Here is a 20,341-nt window from a genome sequence, read left to right as displayed (position 1 = left end):
GGAGCCTGCTTGGCCGGCTCCGAGGGCCTGCTCGCCCCGCCCGTCCCCTGGGCCTCCCAGCACCTAGAAACCACATTTTTGCTTTTTGTTATGAATCATTATGAACTGCTTTCTCTTTATCTGCACAGAATAAAAATTGTATACATGTATGTCTATTTCTCAGATAAAAATCCAGACCACCTACAGCTTTAAATTTTTACTTATATCTGATCTAATTTATTTTTCTAGTACAACAGAAACACCCAATCAGTATATTCTCAGTCCTACTATGTAAACACCTAAGACTGGTTAAAATTCAATCAGTTATACATTAAGTGAAAAACACAAAGTGCCAGCTTTTATATAAGAACTGTAAGATTAAAATTAGTAGTTATAATATTGTTCTTAGGAATAACGATTTTCCACATAAAAGAACAGTTACAGGGCTGAGCTTATAGCTCAGTGGTCAAGAGTATGTGCAGCATGTGAGACCCTGGTTTCCATTCCTAGCACATAAAAAAATAAAAATTTAAAAATTTTAAGAATTACAAAGTAAAAGTAACAGAGTTTAAATTTAAATGCTGTAAGCCGGCTCACACCTATAATCCCAGTACTCAGGAGTCTGAGGCAGGAGGATTATCTTAAGTTCAAGATCAGCTTGGGCTGCAAAGTGAGCTCAAGGCTGGCCTGAACTGCATAGCAAGACCTTGTCTCAAAAAGACCCCCCACAAAAAAATTAAATGCCATAATATTCACATAATTTTGAAAAAAAAATCTATAGTGATATGGCTAAAATTTTCCCAAGAAATACATAATTCCTACTTCTACTGAAAAGTTTAAAAGTCACTGACAGTATAATAATCAATATGCAACTCAACATCCACACAGTGGTTTCTAAATACCATTCTTTACTAAAAGGAATCCGTTCTTTTGAGAAACATCTGACAGTTAACTGGGTTGGAAAAACTGGATATCCACATGGAAAAGAATAAAACTAGACCCCTATCACCAGTTACAAAAATAAACTCCAAAGAGATTAAGAAGTTGAAACTAGAAAACTGCTGTAAGAATACACAACTGCTTTGGGATACTGGAATGGGCAAAAGATTTTTTTGAAGACCCCAAAAACATAGGAAACAAAAGCAAAAACAAACACGTAGGATTACTGCAAACCTCAGAGATCGGACACAGGAAAAGAAACGGTCAACAGAGTGCACACAACCTACAGAATAGGAGAAAATATTTGCTAACTGTATACCTGAAAAGGGATAATAGCCAGAATAGACAAGGAACTCTGAAATATCAATAGAATAGAAAAAAAAATGAGCAACAGACCTTACTAGACATTTCTCAAAACATGATATACAATGGCTAATGTTTATGAAAAAAAGTCAGTATCACTAATTACCAGGAAATGCAAATGAAAACCACAATAAGATATCATTTCACCCCAATGAATGGCTATTATCGATAAAACTAAGAGGTAACGTGCTGGTGAGATAAAAGGGAATCTTGCACATTGCTGATGAGAATGTAGATTTACAGTATTATGGGAAGCAATATAAAGGTTCTTCAAAACATTAAAAAGAGAACTACTATTTGACCCAGCAATCTCACTATCCAAAGGAAATAAAATCAGTTGTCAAGAGACATCTGTACGCCCATGCTCACTGCAGCATTATTCCCAATAGCTAAGAACTAAAAACCAAGTGTCCAGAAGCCAATGAATGTACAACTTCTACGTTTTTATGTACCAGTTAAAAATTAATTTTTAAAAATAGCTCTCAAAAATTAATTGGGAAAAAATTAAAAATTGGGAATTTACTTAATTTTAAATGCTTGTTTTTTAAAATAAATGTGTAATTTCATTCTTCAAAAGAATTCTAGGACAAAAGAATAGTACAGGATGAGAAAAATAAGAAAGCAGAAGGGAGAATCTTCTGGTTGATAAGAGATAGAACCACTCCCAAGATATAATCAGTTTTTTAAAAAGTGACTCTAGCATTATCACGTTATATGGTAAATATTACTGTTGATCCAAGACTGTATGAGGAACTCTTTTGCAGAGACTGGCAAACACTCTGTTTTGCGTGATAATTCGTTCTTCTTCCTCTTTTGTTAATCGACAGACATCCTTTTGCAAAGCAGCAATAATATGTTGCTGTTCCATTTGTTTTTTCTTATAATGCTGGCATTTTGACTGTAATAAAAATTTTAAAAACATAATTATGATATGTACACTTAGAACATGCTGTCCTAATAGGTAAGATATCTTCACAGTTTCTATTGAGCTGCTGCATTCAAGAATTATAGAAACTATAGCTTATAATTGAGTTCATTTAAGAGTTCTTAATAAGGAATTTAAGAATATCCATAAAACTGGTAATTTCAGGTCAGGCATGGTGGCACATGCCTATAATCGCAGCACTCGGGAGGCTGAGGCAGGAGGACTACTGTGAGTTTGAAGCTAGCCTGGGCTACATAAATGAGTTCAAGGCCAGCCTGCACTACATCATGAGACTCAAAAAGTAAAACAAAACAAAAAAAACTGGTAATTTTATGTTTAGGTTTAGATGGAAACAATAATGAGGCAAGGAACAATATGAATAATGTTCAAGAGAATCAGGAATGAAAGTTGAGGTTCAAAAGTAATCAGTGAAAATGTAGAACTGTCAACCGTGTAGTCAACGTGGGCTTTCAGGCAATGTGGGAGACTGCAAACTCACAGTCAAATCCATAACAAGGAAGCTACCATCAAGAAATAATCAGTATACACCCCAGGATTTATACAAAGGAATCTTGCACATTCTTCTCCCCTATTTTAAGCAATGTATTCCTTGCCTGGTTTCCCCTTATTCTATAGTTTCTATCCCTCAGTTTTTTGTTTTTTGTCTTTTTATTTTTTGTTTTTTTGAGACAGGGTCTCACTATGCAGTTCAGGCTGGCCTTGAGTTCACTCTGTAGCCCAGGCTAGTCTTGAACTCACAACAATCCTCCTGCCTCAGCCTCCTCCTCCTGCCCCAGCCTCCCGAGTGCTGGGACTACAGGTGTGTGCCACCGCACCCAGCAGCACATGTTCATCTGTCCATTGTATAAAGTTTGTTGAGACTTAGCAACCCTTGAGGGTGCCAGCACCTGCTTGTATAAGTTAGTCATGAACATAGAACTACTGAGTTTGTACGGTGGCAGGATATAAGATCAGCATACAAAAATCAACTGATCCCTAATTTATTCTATGATGCAAACAGTATCCTGATACCAAGGCCAACAGCATTATCAGAAAACAGAAGTATATAGCAATATCCACTATAATATTGATGCAAAAATCCCCAATAAAACACTGGCAAACCAAATATAACAGCATGTGAAAAGGATTGCCTATATACCAGGTACAAAGGAGACTTACTCTTGGCATGTTAGAATGATTCAACAAAGGGGGAAAAAAATACAACACATTAACAGAATGAAGGAAAAACCAGATGATCTCAATGTTCAGGAATCTGCAAATACTGTTGGGGAAAGATGGCCCTGAAAGCGAATTTCATTTCTTTGAGTTTACTTTTTCTCCAAAACCATGAAATATGCAAGGGCACCTTACCCCAAAGAGGATCTTTTTTTTTCAAGTCAAGTGCTAGTGTAACTATCATTTCTCTAATTCCTTTATCTAAACTCTTGATTTAAGGTTCTCTTCTTCCATATAGGAGATCAAAAATTAGGTTATGACTGGGCTTACTCTCTCGAATAAGCTGTCTGTGAGTATGGGATTAGGAGAAAAGTCTGGGTTATTATATCATGTGAGTCATGAATTACTGTAGCGAATACAGAAAAATGAAAAAGTCACAGGACTAAGCACCAGGGAATTTCAACTCCAAGACGTGAGGTAGATGAGAAGAGCCTGCAACGAAAGAACTAAATGGCAAGGGAAGCAAGAGACAAGAATCAAGAGGGTACTCTGGAAGGCAGACACAAGGCGTTTCAAAAAAGCACAGTGACAGCTGAAGTAGGGGAAAGACCACTGAATTAAGCAACATGGAAGTCACCCGGGACCATGACGAGCTGGTAACACAGATCATCATCTCGGAAAACATAATTCAGTACCTGTAAAGTTCTATGCTCCTTCTGAAGATCTTTCATTTCATTCTGTTGCTGGCAAACCCTATTTACAGACTGATCTTCCAATTCACCAATCTTGCATCTCACACTCTCCATAATCTGTTCCAAGTCATTAGCTCGTTGTTCCTGATGTGCTGCTCGGTTTTTTTCTAGCTGAAGCTCATTTCTAATGTAACAGACATAATTCCAACCCTTAGTATTAAAAAGGAACCAAATCACCAAATATAGCCTTTGAGCAATTTACTTTCTAAAACTGCCCTGCATTCTTCAATGCTGTATTTTTGTTTGGGTGCTAAGGACTGGACGCAGGCCCTTGAGCATAATAAGTACATGTTCTACCACGGAGCTACACCTCCAGTCAACATTTCTAGAACAGAAACTAACAGAAGAAACAGATGATACCATTATATTACCTATGCTACGCTACTACCAAAACATATCTACTGAAACTGTTATCTGTGTAACTTCAAAAATAGTTTAAAATGTTAAAATTTAATCAAAATGAAAAATTAAACTGTGGGTCCTTTTCAAAGTAGTTATTTTTAGGATATAAACAACTCAGTTTCTTACTTAAGCTGTTGATTAGTTTCTATGAGCTCTTGTATCACGTTCTGTTGACGATCTGTTTCTTCCACCAACATTTTCAAATTCTGCCTCATCCTTTGTGATGACTGTTTATCAAAAATTATAAGATCTACATTTTTAAAATATGACACAGACAGTAAAAATAAAGGTAAGGATTCTAAGTACCAAAAAAGAAAAAGGTAAGGTAAAAACATTTTAAGATAAAAAATTTTTAAAGAAAGAATAATTTTTTACCTTGCAAAACAAACATAAGATTTGGTTACCTTTAAGATCTGTTCTTTCAACTAGGCACAAAGGTTTTAAGCCATGTCTCATTAACAGCACATTTATGATTTCCCATTCTGCTTCCTCCTGCTATAGTCACAAGGACAGAGGGAAGGATCAACTTTAAGATATGAAGTGAAGAAAAATCTTACATATAATTTCCTATGCTTTCTCCAAAGGGTTTTATTAAATGTGAACTTTATGCTCATGATTAAAACACACATACAATTTCTAACAAAATAAGCAACAGACCAGAAGTTTGCAAATTAACACAAATTATACAGAATACACATATGTAGGTGCTACTGGACAAATTAAAACAAAAAACAGTAACAAAAACAGCTTGTAATTTCTACAAACCAAATGGACTTAACTGAACTAGACCAGGCCCCATCAGAAGAAATGGATGCAAATTAGATAATATCAATTAAATAGAAAAGCTAAATCACTCAGAAGTGGCACTTTAATGATTAGTAGGATGACAAAAAAAAAAAGATTAAGACATAATTGAGTCAATATACAGAACCAATATACAATTAAGACTACACAGAGCTAATAATTTACACAGTTGTTTGTATAATGGACAAGGTCTAAGCACAAAAAGGAGCCTATCAATCTGGTAATAGATTCTAATAGAATCACCCTGAAAAGACAAACAAATCTTATATCTCTAATTCTAAATTTATATCCTGAACAAGAGAACCCTAAATCTCTTAAATCAATAAAAACATTACAATGGGGGAAAAAAGTAAGAAACAAGAAAAAGAAAAGGACATAATGATAATATATAATCAGTAGTAAAGTACATGCTTAGCACACATGAATCCCTTGGTTCTATCCTCAGTACCACACACACATACAGACACAGATTAAAAGTCTGAACAACAGAGGGCGTGGTGGTACACGCTTGTAATCCTAGCACTTGGGAGGCTGAGGCAGGAGGACCGCTGCAAGTTCGAGACCAGTCTGGGCTACAAAGTAAGCTCAAGGCCAGCCTGAACTACATAGCCAGACCGTCTCAAAGAGACAAAAAAAAAAAAAAAAAAAAGGTAACAGACAAAATACAAATAAAAGTACTATATTCTTCATATCTAAATGCCTCTAGATATTAAAGAGCCTATCATCTCAAAATAGGAGGTGATTCTGATGGTTCTTTGAAATAAGTTTCTTTCTGACTACTGGTATTTTCCCCCTTATTTTTAATATGTTTCTCTCACACAACTTTTCACTCTTTCATGCTTTAGGTCTTCAGATCACAGGGCTTAACTATTTGGTAGATGTAAAATTATCACTGACACCTGAGAAGGAGCCGAAAACTCTGTATGAACGCCTCAATGGAGGTCTAATATAACTCACTAAAAATAAAATGCTCTTACAAAATAAGGTCATACATTTCAAATAATATTCTTAAATGTAATCTCTTAGATCTTAATGAATAACTTCTGAAAACAGTAAGAGATGTCATTTTTCAAAGTAGGGGCTACAAACACCAAACTAATACTAGTACTAAATAAAAAGGAAAATGCTAAACACTGACTCCTCCTTTGCGAAAGTCACAACATTGTAATGCTTAGGGTGATAAAGACATTTATACTCTTCAACCCAGAATCCCCAAAATTATTTGACCAAAGAATCTTTCATAATGTCAGGTTTTTCACATTTGTAGACCTAACACTTTTTGGCACAATACTCAGAAACAGTGACTTAAAATATTTCAAGTTTACCTGTTTTTCAGCCATGAGTCTGCATGATAGCTGACTGGATTCCTGGGCTTTAGGGGCTGCTGGAGGCATAGTTTCTCTTGTAGAATCAAAAGAGGTAGACGTTGGCCATAAAATAGTTTGCCTTGCCTAAATTTTAAAAAGTACAATAGAAGTTAAAGGAAATTTTATTTAAAGTAACCCACTATTCTTGCAGGGTAAATTAGGCCATTCCTGTAAGATTTGAATAACCGCTATCTTATAATGTTTTCCTCTGGAGGGGCTTTATACGGTTTTAAACATAGAATGATAAAGAAAACTGTGTTTGAACTAGATAATGTGAAAAAGATGTGACACTAATAAACTATCTTTTGGAAGTTATGATCCAAACGTTTTCTTAAAAAACTGCATTTGACAAAGAATTACAAGCTAGTCTAACAAGTCACTGGACTCCCATGATAAATGGAGTACCACTTGGTTAGGTGGTCTGTATTTCTAAGTACAACGAAGGCTTCTGTCTGGCACAAACGAATTTGTCCATCTACTCTACCATCACTTACTCTTATCTGCATTGCTATTCTAGAGCAAAGAATTTCCTTGGTTTCTCTGATAGATATAATTCTTTTCAAAAAGCAAAATCACACATTCATTAGGATCGTGGAATTTCAGAGCTTGAGGGCGGCCTTGGAATGGTAAGAGGAAGGGACTGTTAAAAAAGACTGGTCTCAGGGGGACAGGAAGACAGTAAGAAAGGAGTGGCAATTACCATGAGAAGACATAAACTAACCAGGCATGCATGCCAAGGAGGCCAGACACATGAGGACAATGATACCACAACTGCTGGCACAAGCTGCTTTGGGCTCCCAGACTGCCATGCTTGTGGATTTTAAAATATGCAGATCAGGCATGGAGAGCTGCTAAAGAACTGTCATTGAAAAGGTAAGAACCTACTTTTCCCCTAAAGACATCATCAACTGCAAAGAACAGGTGCAAAAACAAATGAGTGTCAGAGCTCAGTCACTCCAACTTAAAAGAGACGGCCTAGAGGGGCTAAGTGCTCAAAATCAGGATGAATCAGGAGAAAACCAGTTCTCCCATGAACCTGAAAACTGGCTTCCCCTCTTCTGGATTATCCCAGTACCTCAAGATGATCCCAGATTGTACTTCTAAGCATCTGCAGAAGCAAATGAAATACTCTCCGAAGAAAGGACTCAAACTATCCTCCCAGAAATGTTTCAAATACAACATCTAACGAATCATCAAAGAACCACGGTAAACAGAAAATAAGACACAAGGAGAACATAAAAAAGTTTTAAAAAAACCTGATACTGTAATTATTAAGGGTGTAACATAAAACTATGGCTATAGAGCTCAATGCCTAGTAATTTTATGTTGGCATATTTTCTTACGAAGTAAATTAAAGAACTAGAGAGGTGCAAAATATTCTCACTGGATACCTCAGAATTGACTATCCGTATAGCTTAAAACCAAAACTTAAAAATACTTTTCTTAGGGGCTGCAGAAATAGCTCAGTGGTACAGTGTGTGTAGTATCCTGGGTTTGATCTCCAGGACCACGAAAGTTATTGACTGACTGGCAGCTTCAAGTAAATTTGGGTAATACATAACAGTAAAATGTTATGGTTTAAATTTGAAATGTCTTCTGAAGACTCATGCGCTAAAGGCTTGGTTGGAGATATGACTGGATTACAATGGCTCTAATTTCATCAGCAGATTGATCCAGTGATGAGATAATTAGACGGCATCATTGGGAGGTGATGTGTGCTACTTTTCTTTTCTTATTTTTTTTTTCCCCGGTACCGGGAATTGAACTCACGACCTTGCGCTTGCCAGATAGGCGCTGGGCTGCTGAGCTAAATCCCCAGCCCCGATGTGTGCTACTTTTCTCGTTACTGAGACAAAATACCCAGCACCCAAAGTTAGAGGAAGAAACGTTTATTTTGGCTCACAGTTTATGGGGGTCTCAGTCCATACATGGCTGGCTGCAAGGCAGGGCAGCATGGCAGAGGGGCACCACGGAGCAGGTAGGAGGCAGCAGCAGATAACAGCAAGTGACTGGATGACAGCTGTCCTCTTTCTGTCCTTTACACTCTACTCAGGCTACATGCTCCTAGGGCGGGTAGCCCTCACACCTAGCATGGGCCTTCCCATTGTCCACATCCAGAACTATGCCAAACCAATCAGGGGATTACTTCAGCAATCACACCCTTGATCCTATCATCATACACTAATCCCAGCATCACACACTCTAGATCCAGCCCTCTTTGAAAAGCCCCACCTATGACCACATGAGGCTTTAGGGGGTCATCCAGACACAAGCCATCACATGACAGAAGGAAATAGGGCCTAATTAAGGGAGCAGAGAATGGTGTCCTAACCTGGGGACTATCTTGGCCTTTTCCTCCGTGGCTCTGCTGATATCTTCCTCTCTCTCTCTCTCTCTCTCTCTCTCTGCTTCTGGGCTGCCATAAACTGAGGAACTTTGCTCCTCTACATTCTTCTTCCAGGATGTCCTATCTCACCTCAGGGCCCAGAAATAAAGATGCTAGCTGACCATAGATTGAAATCTCTGAAACTATGGGCCAAAAGAAAACTTTAAGGTGTTTCTCTTAGGTAATCTGGTCACAGTGACCAAAAGCTAACACACAGAGCTGATAGTTTAACAGAAAAATGGAGACTAAGCAATGCAAAAAACTAAGGTTGAAGATGAAAGGAGGGGTTTAAACAGAAGGTGAGTTTTTGGAACTTATTTTCTGTTTTGTTTTGTTTTGTTTTTGTCTTTTTGAGACAGGGTCTCACTATGCAGTTCAGGCTGGCCTTGAGCTCACTTTGTAGCCCAGGGTGGTCTCAAACTGGAAAGGATCCTCCTGTCTCAGCCTCCAAAGTGTTGGCTACTGCCTACTTTTAGGATTTAAATTACTAGTAAGTATCCTTGCCAAGTGGTCAAGAGTATCGTTTTTGTTCTAAGAATTACTTTTTAAAGATCTTTTCAAAAAAAAAAAAAGATCTTTTCACTTCTTTTTGTATCCACTTCTTACTTACTTGTGTATCTATATATACAAGTGAAGACAACCATTGGATAAGACAAATCCTTCCAGCTAACTCTGAGAAAAAGTGGTTCCCTACAGAATTAACATACATTTACCAATAATCTAGCAATTCCTAAGAAAAAGGAAAATACACTGGGTATGGTGGCACATGACTGTAATCCCAGCACTCAGGAGGCTGATACAGGAGGACTGCTGAAAGTTCAAGGCCAGCCTGAACTGCATAGCAAGACTCTGTTTCAAAAAGATAAAAAAAAATAAATCTTTATTTGTTTAATTTGGTCCTCTTTTTTCTCTCTTTTGTTGCTTTCAATTTGTTCCCTTATCTTCTTTATTTTTTTCCCTTTAATTTACTCTCTATGTTTTATTATTTATTCTTTTCCTTATTGGTTTTTTGTAACTTTTATCTAATACTACTGATTTCCTTTTGCTCCTTCAGGCTCCCAATCCCCACTACCTCTACTCTTACAAGTTTAACCATTAAGCTTTATAAACCTATACAGTTAAATATATCTTACTATGGTTGAACACTGTTATACTGTTACTGGAGGTAAGGTTGTTCTGTAGGTATTTACTGTAGATTAGTATCTGGTGTATCATACTGTTTATACTGTAACTATAGATCTCTTTTCTATGGTTGAAGGTGATAAGTTTTTAGTTTTAGGGTTTGACAATATCTAGCTTGGTTTTTACAACACTGTTGTTGATTTTACGAATTTAACCAAGATGACACAGATGTTGCTGTCAAGTGGTTTTCTCTATATGCCAGTCTCTGGATTGCCTGGGGGTCACAAATAATACATTCCATAAAAACTGGGTACTAGGCCAAATAAGCTATAACCTCCCCTGCCAAATAAAAAGAGATGGTTGGATCTTGGGACAGTGGAAAATGCTAATAGTTAGCTATGCTCAAGGACCCCTTTGAAATGCACATTAAACAGGTCTCTATATTAGCAACAAAGCTACCCACTATAATCAATCTACAAGTCTCAGCACAGAAAATAAACAAACAAAAAATAGAAACATCAGAAAACAAAGCAATATAATACCTCCAAAAACTCCCAATTCCCGCAAAGCCAATCTAAGGGGCATTTGATGAACACCTCTTGTAGGCCAAACACTGTGAGAAACACTCAAGAAAATGTGTGACCCTTTAAAAGTACTTTTGTATATAATCAATGTCATCTATCTAGATGTTCCTTTAATATACCAGCCACTGAGTCCCAGATACCAGCAGAATTTCATTCTGCTTTGAAAACTTCCTTGTTTTTTTCAAAGTAATTTTTATTCTCATGGCACTCTAGTTATTATCCCATTTTCCTCTTTACAATTCTTTCAGATTTTTGTGATGGATTGTCTCCTAAATCCTAACTCCTCTCTTCAAACTCAACCCATAGTTAGCTTTTGTCTCATCTCTCATCAGTATCTTTATGATTTTTATTAGTGACATTTTCTTTGCATTCACATGTTTTATAAAAACTCAGGTTTTTTATTAGTCCTCTGGAATCTTATAGGGTAGTTCTCCTGAAATAAAAATTTTTTTTCATATATATTTGTGATTTAGGAAAGTTCATTCTTTATCCTTATTCTACTATTCACTAAATGAATATTCACCAACTTTTTATGCTTTAAATAAAATGAAGCTCCTGAAAGAAATAAACAGAATCTGCCAGCCATGTGACCTTTGCTTCACACCACCTTCTAACTGCTAGATCACACAATTAGTTAAACCTCACTATAAGAAGGAACAGTCCTGGGTGATGCACACAGTACCTTAGCTAGGTCTTCTCATCCAGGAACCTAGCTGCAAAGGAGTCTAGCAGATGCAACTTTTGTTTTAGCTTCCAGGTTTCATGTAAGGGACTGGGTTCTGGAAATCAGATGGTGCAGATGTTGAGCTAGGCCTGGTCCTTCAGTTCCTAGAATAAATTCCTTCAGTATATTCAGTAGGTCAGAACTAACAAATCACACACACTTGCATATAAACACACATGCATACACATGTGTGCACTATGGACAACACAATTCTAGAGACAATGAACTATAATGAAAAGAAACACAATGTGTATGACGACAGCTGCCCAAAGAGAGTTCTTGTTATTACACAGAGCAATTCTATATTGTTCTACAAGCTAAGAGGTAGGAGGCCTGGTATCTAGTTCTGAATTTCACTAACTGGAGAGATCACCTCTGCATAAACATTACCACAGAAATCATTACTTCCATTGTAAAATGGTATTCCAGTTTTGATTCTTAGGGAAGAAACTACTCTAGGATTGTATGATTCCTAATAGAAAAAAAGTGTCCTGTACAGATCCTGCAGACATATTTGTAATAATGGATTTTCCTTCCTTCCCTCCCTTCTTTTGTTCCTTCACTTTTTCCCTTGGTGCTGGAGACTGAACTTCAAGCATGCTAAGCTCGTGCTTTACTAATGAACACACTTCTCTCCCCTCCCTCTTATTTTTATATTCCCTAGGGTTCCAACACAAACTGATACACATATCCTGTTAAATTATCTTTCAAAATTGATAGATACATAAAGTATTTCTATGATAAAGACCATCTAAAGAAATTCATGACCACCAAAGAAGGACTCCAAAAAATTCTTGCCAACACATACCCCCATTCCCTTCCCAACCCGCTCTGAGTTCTGAGTACTGCCTCTCCTGCGTCTTCCCTCTCCTTTTCAAAGAATATTACAAAAAGAGACAATGAAATTATCAGTGCCAAAATGCCCAATAGAATGAATGCACAGGTAGGGAGAGCAATGAAGTAGAAAGGAAAGAAAGGGAATCAACAGCAGAAAAATAATACAATGACAGGAATAAGTCAATACCTATCAGGTATAACCATCAATCTGGATGGTCTCAATTGGCCAATAAAAACACAAAGATTAGCAGAATGAACCAAGAAATAAAATCCAACAATATACTATATACAAAAAACACATTTACACCCAAAAGAAATTCATAGACTGAAAGTCAAAGGTTGGAAAACAAATTATTTCATGCAATGGGAATCTAAAAACAAGCAGGAATAGCTATACTATTTTCAGACAAACTGCCTTTTAGGCTAAAACTGCTCAGAAGAGGCCAAAAAAAAGGGTCACTACATATTTTTTAAGAAAAGCATTCCTAGCCAGGCCGTGGTGGGGCACACCTGTAAACCCAGCACTTGGGAGGCTGAGACAGGAGGATCACCACAAATTCAATCCCATCCTGTACTATAGAGAGAGAACCTGTCTGAAAAACAACAGTAACAACAAAATTAAGATGTTATAGCCATGTACAAACTCCCTACAATAAATGTAATCATTATGTATTATTAATGATTAATACATGTAAACATGTATTAATAAAAAAGTGGCCTTTCTTTTTTAACACTTTAAAGGTAGATATGCCAGCTTTGCTTCTATACTGCAAGCAAAACTTGTTTCTTTTTTTCTTGGACAGGGTTTCACCCTGTAATTGAGGGTGGCCTCAAACTCATAGTCATCCTCCTGCCTCAGCTTGAGAGCTGGGATTATAGGCATACAGCACCACAAAAAATTAATGTTTATTATTAATTTTTTTTTTTTTTGGTTTTTCTCCAGTACCAGGAACCGAACTCACGACGTTGTGCTTGCCAGGCAGGCACTTTTGCCGCTGAGCTAAATCCCCAGCCCCAGTTTATTATTAATTTTAAAACCAGTAATTAATTTATTCTTGCTCAAAACTACACACTATATTCCCAATATACTAAGTAGAATTAAATAGAAGGGGGCAGAACTGAAATTTATACCACACATTCAAGGGGCTGTGGCAAGAGGATCACTAAGTTTGAGGCCAGTTTGGGCAATTTAGCAACAGTCTATCTTGAAATTTTAAAAACTTCAGAAAGGAAGAGTTGGCTAGGGATGCAGCCAGTGACAGAGCACAAGGCCCTGGGTTCCATCCCCAGTACTGCAAAGAAAAATTCCTTTTTTCACTTAGGTAGGAAAAAAAAAAAACAAAAAACAAAAAACACCACCACCATCCCCGCCAACAACAATCTCAAAAAGAGAAAACAAAGCAAAACAAAAAAGATTAACTGGTTTTAGATCTGGGACAGAAACTGATCAGGTAACAAGGTTGTTATCAAAAACTACTAGGGTTCTATCAGAAAGGCTTACTGAGTAGGTCTCCACTAGCCAAGGAAGAGACAATGTGAGCTACAACTGCAATGAACTGAAACCCAACCTGTAACGCCGTATTTGCTTAAATTACTTTTCTCACTGACACAAAATACCCAACACCGAAAGTTAAAGGAGGAAAGGTTTATTTAGCTTGCAGTTTGTAGAGGTTTCAGTTTAGTTTGGTGGCTCTAAGGTAGGGTGGCATGCAGAAAGGCCTCACACAGAAGAAAAGTTCCTGGCAGCAGAAGATAACAAAGCAAGCAAGAGACAAACTACAAGAAACCAGCAACAAGTCTCTCTCTGTTCCTTATACCGTATCCAGGCTACTTCCCTTAGGGCAGGTAGCACGCACACCCTTAACCTTAGCACTCTTAATCCTAGCACTGCACCATGTATCAGGCACACACTCTAGATCCACCCACCTCTGAAAAAGTCCTGCCTATGGCTGCACGAGGGTTTGGGGGAAGCTCTAAACACAAGCCATAATTACCTTTAGAAAACAGGGAACCAATTCCTTATTATGAAAACTGGTAAATAAATGGAGAGAATCATTATCCTGCCTTTCCTATGTAAACTGTCTTCTGCATATCCAAATGATAGATGAAGGGACTAGAATTCCAACTAACAAAAGAGAAAGATATAAATACCACTATTTTTCAACCCTCAGTAAATAGAACAGTCATCAAATATCAGTAGTTGCTGAGGGCAAAGGGACAAAGACAATAAAACATTATGTGCCTCTTATAGTCCTGCCAAACAGTACTCAAAAATTCCCACAGGGATTCAGTCTTGGATCTAGCTAACAATGTGCAGGTATTACTGAGGGCAAAGAAAGTACTGAATGGAACACAACTTTGCAATCAGCAGAATTCAGATTATAGGAAATGCACAGATCAGCTGACCCAGAATCTAACCGGATAAATTACAAGAAAGGAATGACGCAAAGAAAAACCAACAGATTCACTTAACATTTTTTTAATGGTCAAGACTATAGTCACAAAACTATGCATTGAAAACGCAGGGAAGTAATTACTATAAAAATCAGGTATTATGGTTTAGATTAAAAATGTACCCCAGAAGCCTCATGTGTTCAGAGTTAGAGCTTGTAGAGACTGCATTATGGGAATACTATACCTAACTCGCTGTTAGAAGCTGAGGTCTGGTCAAAAGAGGCAGGTTACTAGGGGCCTGACCTAGAAGGACACAGCTCCCTCCTGGGTTCCTCCCTGTTCTCTTGTTTCGTGGGCCCCAGGGTAAGCAGCTTTCCTCTGACCAGCCCATTCCACCACGTGATTTCTGCCTTCCTGGAGTTAACAGAACATGGACCAAAACTTTGGAAACTGTGAACTAGAATAAATCTCTTCTCCTTTAAGTTGTGGGTTTCAGGTTTTTTGTTCTAGACATGAAAAAGTAACAAGTCATCAGGAGAGTGGCAACTAGCAGGAGCGTGGGAGCTGTTTTTAGAAAAGGGCAGCGGAGGAGCTCTAGCATACTATGTAGTACCATCTTATAATAATTCATTAAGTTATACACTTTGTATATGAGAGTTTTATTTCATAATAAAAATTTTACAATAAAAAATTTTTGCCTAAATAAAACACTAATCAAAAGATGGTATAGCTCTGTATACATACACACAAGCCAAGAACGCACTAATCTAACAATTTAATTTCCTCATAAAAAATGAGGGTAATAAAAGTACTTAGCTAACAGTGCTATGAAGATCAAGAGTTCACACAGAAAGAACACAGGACAGTGTTGGCACACAAAACAAACTTCGTGGTTAGAGATGGTAATCAGCTGTGTTGTTGGTGATCACCTGTACCGTCTAAAGCAGTTATTTAGTCCCTCTAAGCTTCAGTTCTCTTACTGAGTTAAATACGGATTTACCTGACAGGATTATCGGGAAGACACGAAAATACATGTAATATATCTAGCATAATATTCAGTAAATAATAAATTTTTTCCATGCCCTTCCAACATCTAGTCATCTGTCCCGTGAGACATACCTCAGTCATTGCACATTCCTCTTGCACTTTACACCTGGTCATTCAAGTTATCTCAATGAAATGATCGCCCACTGAGTCTCATGTTCGAAACTGGATCTTCATCTAGGTTTCAAAAAGATACAGACCAGAATTTTGAAAGAGTCACCCTGTTAGTAAGAATGGCCTTGTGTTAAGTCTCAGAGCAGGTATCTGTGGTTCTGGTATCCACTAAACCAGAACCCAAACAACTATAGTAACTGTTAATGGCCTGCACAGTTCCCTGCCATATCATACGCCTCCTATCTTCCCTTCTTTCCCCTTTTTAGCTTTCCTCTCTCTGTTTTGTTGAAACATTTTCTGGGAATCCATGTCAATCATCATTTCAGATCACTGGCTTCAAAGGGAGAATAGCCTCACTCACAACAGCACTACAATGAAACACAGATACAAAATGTGACGGACCACAAATCACAGGCAGAGCAATGGTTTGTGTTTAGACGTACCCCACGAGCCTCATGCGGCTGTAGGGCTTTTTTTGGAGGTGGCTGAAGCTAGAGTGTGTGACTGATTCGTAGTGCAGTGCTGGGATTCAGGGTAAGCGACTGCTGGAATGGTCCACTGACTGGATTGGTGCCATCCTAATCCCAGTAGACTGGATACAATGTAAGGGATAGAAAGAGGTGTGCCTAGCCTCCTTGCTTGCTTGCTTTTGCTGTCCTCCACCATCATGAGCTGTTGCCCTCTGCCATGCGCCACTCTGCCTTGGAGCCAGCCAATTATGGACTGAAACCTCCACTAACTGTGAGCTAAATGAACCTTCCTCCTGTAACTTTGGGTGTCAAGTATTTTGTCTCAGCAACAAGAAAAGTAACTAAGGCAGGAAGGAAACCACTAACTTACCCTGTGATCAAGCCCTCCTCCCCCTTTGAGGTCTGCTCTGTGAAGTAAATGTCAGTAATTTACAGCAGCTTTCTCCCCACTTCAGGCTGTTATAGGATACAGGTTTACAACTTTAATAATCACAGGAAGCGATCACATGCTTCCCTAAGCCAAGGCAGATGGTGTAGCTCTAGTGTCATTAACAGACACACAGTAAGGCTACAGGATGCTGGGAGTGGTGGCTCATGCCTGTAATCCCCGAACTCAGGAGGCTGAGGCAGGAGGACTGACATGAATTGAAGGCCAGCTTGGACTACATAGTGACACCCTGTCTCAAAAACTAAAACAAAACAAAGACTACAGGTGTAGGGGATGGAAAGGTAACAGTTAGTTTGTATATGGCAGTGATGGTAACCCTTTTAGAACTTTCAACGATACAAACAGCCCACTGTGGCACACGTGTCAGGTTCACTATCACTGGTATATGGGACATAAAGCCAAGTACAAAAAGAAAAAAAAATTCTAGCACTATGTTTCCCAACAGCCTTTCTTTAAATCACTTGGTAAAGGTCTGAAGCCACTGTAACACGCACATACACTACTTTCACCATTTTTGGAGAAGAAACCGGGAAATAAACCATGACAGGCATCTGTTCTTTTTCGAATGAGTCACACCAAAATTAGCAAGGATCTCAAAGTATATCTTTCAAATTACTGCACTAAATTAGTTAACGCTTTTCATGTCTCTGTCTTCTGTTCATACAAGAATTGCTTCAAAATATTCAAATTTGCTTTTTTAGGATTCCTGAAAAAGAAATGTATCTACAATAAGAAAAGGGAGTTAGGAATAGCTGTCATCTCAACCATCATTCGTCTCAGGATAAGTTACCTAAAGGGCCAGAGTAGGGCTCCGCTGCTGTGAAGCAAAAACTGCCAGTGAAACTCCAAGCCAGCCGGCTACCTCTGCCATTTCAGGAGATCTAGTCAGACCTGAAGTCTGTATATAGAGAGAGGGGGGGAGGGGAGGGAGAGAGAGAGAAAGGGAAGGAGAGGGGAGGGAGAGAGGAGGGAAGAAGGGGGGGAGGGAGAGAGAGAAGAAGAGAGCAGAGAGAGGGAAGGGGAAGGAGAGAAGGAGGGAGGGAGAGGAAGGAAGGAGGGAAAGGGGAGGAGGGAGGGAGAGAGGGAGGGAGATTAAAAATAAAATGGCTAGGGCCAGGGATGTAGGGCACAGCGCCTGCCTGGCAAGCGCCAGGTCGAGTTCAATTCCAGGTACCAGAAAAATAAATAAATAAATAATGAAATAAAATGGCTGCACACCTGTAGTCACAGCATTCTGGGAGGCTGAGGTAGGAGGACTGCAGGTTCCAGCCCAGCCTGGGCAACTGAGCAACTCTGTGAGACTCTGTTTCCCCAAGAAAAAGGGGTAAGCAGGAGACCGCGGGAAATGCAGCTCGGTGCGAAGGCGCAGGTTCAATCCCCAGTACCCACATAAACCAAATACGCAGGCAATCAGGACCCTTCTGTTTGGTTTCTGTGAGGTGTCTCTTAAATCGCTGACCTTTCTCACATTAAAGAATCAAAGTAGCCAGGCGTGGTGGTGCACGCCTGTAATCCTAGCACTCGGCAGGCTGAGGCAGGAGGATCGCTGCGAGTTCGAGACCAGCCTGGGCTACAAAGCCCAGCCTGAACTGCACAGCGAGACCCTGTCTCAAAAAGACAACAAAACAAAACAAAACAAATCAAAGCAGGCGCCACACAGGAGACAGACTGCCCGGAGTGGGCCTAGCAGCGCAGCGTAAGGACACCCAGCCCCTGTGCCGGGACGGCGGGTCTCGGCCGCAGCACTGGCTGGGTCCATCCTCACCCGCGCGTCCGACGACCCTCACCGCGTTCACGTCCCGACCAGACCCCGAGGCGCCGAGGCCTCGCGAAGCCAAGGGCACCACGGCCGCGGAGCCGGCGGGACGCGGGTTCGCCCAAGCGCCGAGCCGCGACACCAGCGCTCTCAATGAGCGCGGCCCCGGCTGAGGCCAAGTCTAGGGGTCTCCTGGAAAGGGGACGCCGACGACACCTGCAGCGACCTCAAGCACCGCTCACCTTCCCAGCAGCTGGCCCAGCCCGCTCGGCCCTAGGTTCGATCCCCGCCTCCGCGACCGTTGCCGCGGGCGAGGCCAGCCAATCGAACCCGCGCGCGTCGAGGGCACGCCCCCTTTGCCGCAGAGGCTCCGAGCGACTCTCTCCGGCGGCCGGGGAAGGCTGGGGCAGCCCGTGTCCTCCGGTTGGCTCCGCCGCTGGGGGCGGGGCCATCACTGACGCAGACTTCGTCCGCCGTGCCGCCGCTGGCACGCCCATCACGCTCCCGCCGGGTGGGCCCTTGGGCGCGCGCCGGGAGCCTTGTTTACGCGGAAGTTGTCGGAAACAGGTTTTTGCAGCTACAGGTGGAAGGGAAGCCTGGACTCCCTGGTCACGCCAAACTGGCCTCTCGATACCCACCTTCGGCGTGCTCGCTCCCCACCATAATTGTGAACTCTTTCTGGGGGCCGGTCAGCGTGTTCTACGTGTTCCAGCCCGGGCTGATCACTGTAGCGGCCGGCACCGGACGACCCCCAGGAACTGTTGATAACCTTTCACCCTCGTTCAGCATTTTTCAGATGTTTACGAAGTGCAAGGACCCGCATTAGCCTGCAACAGTGCAGAGATGCTTGACTGCTGCGTAGAAGTTAAGGAGATGGGCACGCATTCAAGGTCGGCTGATAAGCCTGATCAGAGAAGGGAAAGGATTGCTGTACGTAAGGCTGTCGCTGGAGCCTCCTAGGCTGCTGTGGCTCAATCCTGGCTGCACATTTGAATCACCTGGGAAGCTCTGAAAACTCGATGCTTAGGCCCATTAAATCAAAATCCCTGAGCTAGGACCCAGGTGCGAGAATGTGTAAGGCTCCTCGGATGACTTCAGTATGCAGCCGAGGTGAAAGGCAAATGTAGAGGACTCCTTAAGGATTTCTGAAAAGAGTTCCCTGGCAAAACAAGGAGGAAAGGTAGAGAACACCTGACGGCCGCTGTGGTGCGGTGCGTGTCTGTCCTCCTAAAAACCACAAACCTAGCTGCCAAAGCGTTTACATTAGAACTGAATTTACTAAAGGCTTCCTGGGGGATCTGAGTGTGTTCTATCATTACAGAAGCAAAGTATGGTTCTGGGACTTTATCCAGGAGGTGACAGGAAATCACTAACAGACTTTCCAGTATGTACACAATGGAAATATTTTTGCTTTAATGTTTTCAAGCTTCCTTTTTCACCCTAATATATGTGTTTAAAAAACAGTATACAAGTAGGTTCCACATTGTACAGATATGATCACTTTTTTTCACACAAAAAAACTGATACAAGAAAAATGTAACTCCTAACCTGTTAGATGTCAAATGTACTACTAAGTTTGTGTTTTCATAACATGGAGGAATGAAGTTAGAAACCAAAAGAAAGAAGAGTTTCACTGGAAACTAGGGGAAGAAGAATAGCTCCTGGATTTCCAGGAGGGGTCTCGAATAGGGTGGCCACTGAGCAGGTCTTTTGTCAGGGTTAGTTTACGCAGCAAAGTCACAATGTAGAATCACA

The 20,341-nt window shown here is 40.2% G+C and overlaps 1 protein-coding gene across 10 annotated transcripts in view; it reads right to left on the bottom strand.

Moving 5' to 3' along the window:
- Positions 1-19,021, bottom strand: part of Cep70 (centrosomal protein 70kDa) — a 54,185-nt gene extending 35,164 nt beyond the window's left edge. For 2 of the 10 annotated variants that reach the window (XM_013505739.1, XM_013505740.1), the window contains exons 1-6: positions 18,829-19,020; positions 6,666-6,791; positions 4,941-5,031; positions 4,663-4,786; positions 4,078-4,258; positions 2,010-2,179 (exon numbers count right to left, since the gene is read on the bottom strand). In XM_013505739.1, coding sequence (XP_013361193.1) covers positions 2,010-2,179; positions 4,078-4,258; positions 4,663-4,786; positions 4,941-5,031; positions 6,666-6,734 — 635 coding nt within the window. In that variant the 5' untranslated portion in view covers positions 6,735-6,791; positions 18,829-19,020. The other 8 variants (XM_005406728.2, XM_013505743.1, XM_013505744.1 and 5 more) reach the window with 8 other exon arrangements.
- Between the last annotated feature and the right edge of the window lie 1,320 nt (positions 19,022-20,341).

Source organism: Chinchilla lanigera, unplaced genomic scaffold (genome assembly GCF_000276665.1).
Source record: "Chinchilla lanigera isolate Chin_1 unplaced genomic scaffold, ChiLan1.0 scaffold00100, whole genome shotgun sequence".
Taxonomy (NCBI): domain Eukaryota; kingdom Metazoa; phylum Chordata; class Mammalia; order Rodentia; family Chinchillidae; genus Chinchilla; species Chinchilla lanigera.
This window is presented reverse-complemented; position numbering and strand designations above follow the sequence as displayed.